Source organism: Vigna radiata, chromosome 3 (assembly GCF_000741045.1).
Source record: "Vigna radiata var. radiata cultivar VC1973A chromosome 3, Vradiata_ver6, whole genome shotgun sequence".
Taxonomy (NCBI): Eukaryota; Viridiplantae; Streptophyta; class Magnoliopsida; order Fabales; family Fabaceae; genus Vigna; species Vigna radiata.
In genome coordinates, this window is record NC_028353.1 from 369,599 (window position 1) to 374,694 (window position 5,096).

At 35.8% G+C, this 5,096-nt stretch overlaps 1 protein-coding gene across 4 annotated transcripts; it reads left to right on the forward strand.

Moving 5' to 3' along the window:
- Positions 1 to 624: 624 nt before the first annotated feature.
- Positions 625 to 2,939, forward strand: LOC106757875 (E3 ubiquitin-protein ligase RFWD3). Of its 4 annotated transcripts, none has more exons than XM_022779051.1 (3): positions 625 to 807; positions 890 to 971; positions 1,111 to 2,939. In XM_022779051.1, exon 3 carries the CDS (start codon positions 1,465 to 1,467, stop codon positions 2,803 to 2,805), a length of 1,341 nt encoding a protein of 446 aa, XP_022634772.1. In that variant the 5' UTR covers positions 625 to 807; positions 890 to 971; positions 1,111 to 1,464; the 3' UTR covers positions 2,806 to 2,939. The 4 variants fall into 4 exon arrangements, with proteins under 4 accessions (XP_022634772.1, XP_022634771.1, XP_022634773.1 ...); XM_022779050.1 differs by having other exon boundaries at positions 1,145 to 2,939; XM_022779052.1 differs by having other exon boundaries at positions 625 to 801; positions 1,145 to 2,939.
- The last annotated feature ends 2,157 nt before the right edge of the window (positions 2,940 to 5,096 follow it).

Here is a 5,096-nt window from a genome sequence, read left to right on the forward strand (position 1 = left end):
TTGAAATGAAAAGTGATCTTAGATATCTTTCTTTAATAACAACTCTATAAAATGGTCTCTAGTTTGGCCTCTAAAAAAAACCTACTTTCCATATTTAGATTTTATTTTATTTTTATATTAAATAGGATAATTACTCAACAAGCCATAAAATCTTTTAAATAATGTTAAATTCCTTCACTTATTATGTAATGTGTATTTCTCACGAGCATAAATATCTTCTTGAAATTCTAAAATAATTTTTTTTCTTTAATATCAAACTTTCACGTTTTTTAAAAGTTTATAAAAATGATAATAACTTTTGTTTAAAAAAATTCTTAAATCATAAATTTAGTTTAAAATAAAAAAAAATCATAATATAAAAACCTATAAAAAGATTTAATTACCAGGATAAAACAATTTATTATTATATTTTTAATAGTTAATAGTCACTCAGCAAGAGATTATTTATGTCATATAAGTACTTAAAATAATTAATTATTTCAGGTTGAAATTTAGAAATATAGTTTCCTTAAAGGTTAGAGAGATTTTATTTTTCTTATAATGATCCGAGTTCAATATAGTACAGACATAATGAGATATGTTGGTGGTCTTAAAAAAAATCTATCTTTTTTAATGAGATAATAATGGTAATTAGGCTAAGAGAGAGGGAGAATTGTTTCATTGTGATTCATTGCAAGAACGGCTCTGATAGCCCTTTGGTGCAGCGAGCGGCGTAGGAATATCACAGACAACCCACTCATCCTCTACCTCATCACACCGTTCATCACCACCACAAACACAACAACATACGTACCATACCAGGTGAAGGTGAGGTTGTTCTTCTTCTACCTTCTTCTTCCTCACTAACCATTTTCTCTTTCCTCTAAACCCCATTTCTCTCTCTCACTAGATCCAACCGCAAGCACCGCACCGAACCGAGCTGACGACAACACAATGATCCAACCCTAATTCTACCGTCTCTTACCTCCAAGGTCTTCTATCTTCTTTTCAATTCTTCTTCTTCTTTATTCTTCCGTTTTCCCTCTTTTCTTCCTTCAATCTGTTTTTCTTTTTTCTTTTTTGATTATTTGTATCAAAAAAATCATCCGTCTTTTTTTCGTAAACTTGTAGTTGCGTAACCCTAATCTGCAATACTTAAACGCAGCTTCCTTCATTTTCATTTCGATTCACCATGTGTTCGCCTTACAATTGTGGTCAACCCTCTGTATTGGATCTGGGGTCCTTCATGTTTGCGATGAAGCTAGGGTTTGCACCCAATTTTGTCTCAAGATTGGGGGATTTTCTCTTCTGATTGTTAATTTCGACACCCTACTTCCCCTCTTACCTGGGATTCTTGGATTTGTGTTGGACTCGAGGTTTTTGGTGGAAAAGTTTTCGCTTTCCTTTTCTTCGTTGTTTCCCTTTTCCTGCAATTGAAATTTGCAATAAAGGAAACATCTTTCCAGCTTGGTGATTGAAACTGCGATGGAGGAAGAGTCCTCCGATGCAATGAACCTTGATTTGAATCTGGGTCCGGGCCCAGAGCCTGAAACTGGCCCCATGAGCAATGAAGCTGTGAACTTGGATGAGTGGATAGGAGAGCCTCTTCAGAGAATCAGCGAAGCTGTGAGGTTTAGGGCACGACAACGGTGGCGATGGCGGCATCTTCCGCTACCGCATCCTGAACTTCATGTCCACATCCCACCTGAAGCTGCGCGGCATTTTCATATACCTCCTGAGGCTCACAATATCTCCATGGAATTGAACCAGTTTCTGGTCAATTCTGGAAATGGAACTGCCTTACAGGCTGGAGAAGGCAGTGTGGCGGCCGAAGAGAGAGTGGAGGAGGTGCCGAAGGCGTGTGAGAATGTGAATGGTGTTGCAGAGGACGAGGCTTCGCAGAAGAAGGATGATGTTGAAAAGGGTAGTGGCACTGATGGGGACTTTTTTGATTGTAACATCTGTTTGGACCTCTCTAGGGATCCTGTTGTGACTTGTTGTGGCCATTTGTTTTGTTGGCCTTGCCTGTATAGGTGGTTGCATCTGCATTCAGATGCGAGAGAGTGTCCAGTTTGCAAGGGAGAGGTGACTCTCAAAGGTGTTACCCCAATATATGGCCGAGGGAACAATGTCCGAGGTCACGATGAGGATTCTGCTCTTAAGATCCCTCCCAGGCCCCAAGCAAGGAGGGTTGAGAGTCTGAGACAAACCATTCAGAGAAATGCATTTACAGTCCCTGTGGAAGAGATGATTCGGCGTATCGGGAGTAGAATTGATCTTACTCGTGATTTTGTTCACCCACATGAAGGGGAGGGTGCCCGTGAAACTGCAGAGAGAACTACTTCCTTGCTAAGTAGGTTCTTGACTGCTCGAGGGATTCGGAGAGAGCAAAATTTAGGGCCACTCCCAGAGGATGTGATGGCTTTTGCTCAGAATAATGCTAATAATAATAATAATACTGCTGAGCCAGGGGATAACCGAAACAGGGTGCAACAATCCCATATGCTTCGAAGAACACAATCACACAGAGCAACGCTTTCTACTCTTTCAGCACTCACTTCTGCTGAAAGGTTACTGGAGGCTTATTTCCGTAGCAGTGCAATTGCTAGGAACCAAGAACAACCTTCACCTCCAGTTGATGACAGGGATTCTTTTTCAAGCATTGGCGCTGTTATAAATTCAGAGAGTCAAGTGGACACTGCTGTGGAGATTGATTCCATGGTATCCTTGTCAACATCCTCTTCTAGGAGGAGGAATGATGCTTCAAGATTGTCTGATGTGGATAGTGGAGATTCTCGTGCTCCAAGACGCAGACGTTTGAACTGATAAAAAACTCTTATAGATCTTCAACTTATTACTATTCTATCATGTACCTCATATGATAATAATTTTCCAACACCTATGTAAGTGCTTCTTGCTTTCGCGTTGCCTTATATTTATGAAGTTTTCACCGTTTACAATTTTGGTAGATTCACGATGGTTTCAGATTACTGTCATTCGCGGTTTAAGAATTTCTTTTAAGCATTGAGCCGTTTCTAGAGTCTGCTGCATCCAGGAACTAAATTTTCCTATAGAATAACCAAGGTACTAAGCTACTCCATTCGGAAGAGTTTATATGGAGTTTATTTTTCTTCAAGAAGAGGGCTATATGATTTGTTAAAAAGTTTTTTTTTTTTTTTCTCAAAAATCTTATTTCAACAAGATTCATAATGAAGATCATAAAAACAAAGTCCTTTGTTTTTTATTTTGTTCAAGTAGGAGTTCAGCATGCAAGGAGCTTATCAAATAAGTAGTTTAGCCAACCTAATATTTAGCCAAAATGCATTGCTTTATCTGAATTATCCCTTGATGTAGGATAGATTGCATAATCTGATCCCTCATTATCGCACGAGCTTCTGTTTACTTTTACTGTGGTTGAATTGTTCTGACCTTCTTGCCCATAATGGTAAGTGGGTATGTTTTAAAAAGAAAAAAAGTTGTAATTCAGCCTTCATAAAAAATCTCTCCACTAGATCATATTTAAGCCTGATTTTAGGACCAGAACATCACGGTACTGTCTTTGATGATATTGTTTTGATTGGACTGATCTATAACTATGTTTGNTATCTATCTTCAGATTCAGTCACCTTTGTTTTAGGGCAAAACNAGTTATAATGCTTACGTTTATTCTAAAATGGTTGTGGAATCCTTATGTGTATCACTTTGTCTCATCGCATTTTCTAGGCTGCACGTAATCTAATAAAAATTGGTCTTGGTTGAATTGGATTGTAAATTTTGATTTTTTTTAAAACTTGTAATGTCAAAACATACACTTTTTTTTGTTAGATTTTTTATGATAAGTTTTTAAAAAACAGACAATATTATTTAAAATTAAATAATTTAGTACTTTAAAAAATACATATTTTGNATAAACAAAATTGGATAATAAATATATTTATAGATTGGATTTCACAACTCAATTTTCCAGCTCAATCATGACCTATTAGTTTCATACACTCACCATTACTGGCAGAATCTTAAATGAAATTCACCTTTTTCGTAGTTTAGCTGCCTGGATTTAATTAATAATTTCGAAAATTTTACAATGTGTTTGATTTGAGTTGTAATATTTTATTTTATTTTTTTCGTCAAAGATTCACACGTTCACTTCATTTTGTTTTGTTTTGAGATATTAGTACAACATATAATGAAAACTGGTACCAAATTGCTCTTTTCCCTATTTTGATATAATTGTTTAACAATAGTAATTAAAGAAAAACGTCAANTGAAANTAAATAACCATGTTCTTGAATGAAATGTTTACCTAATTCACTGTAGTTCATAAAGCATCCTTCATCGTAGATGTCTAAATTTGAGGTTGTAAGAATGCATGTCTCCTTGTACCAGATGTTGATCAAGATATTTTATTTTGAGACATAGTTGGTCAGTGCCAATTGGTATCGCTGTTGATGATGCAGGTTGTGGTTCCTCGAAGTTTTTGTGGACCACTATTATTGTTGTACTATATATATATATATAGATATAGATATAGTAAGCAATTAGGTAGGTATTTGTTTAGTGGTCCAAGTCCAAGAATACCTATTGTGCTGAAGCCTCTTGTGCTGCGTGAATCGCAGTTTGCACAGTCTTCTGGGTTACCTTTTGTGGTAAAGTTTATGCACATGGTTTCATAGAAGAATGACACGGTGGAAATGGGGTAAATATTCAATCGTTAAATTTATCTATCTTTAAATTCATGGTTGATTTTTTTATTTATATTCCTTTTTGTTGAGTTGGTGATGAAAGGAATAGAAGTACTAGAGAGAGAGAGAGAGTGATTAACTGATTGATGATGATTGTGATCTTGATTTACCGTGTGTTCACTTGGAGTGATAGGAGGTGATTGAGGGAGAGTGATTGAGTGGATTTGAGGATAATATTTTTTGTTGTTTATTTGAGTGAATTTGGAAGTAAATGAGAATGAATTTTGAAGTAAATATTTTTAATTTGTCATATAAACTAAATCTTACACCAATTCTCACAAACTTTATTTCAAAATTGATTCTCGTTTATCTCCAAATTCACTCAAATAAACAACAAAAAAAATTACCCTCAAATTCACTCAATCACTCTCCCCC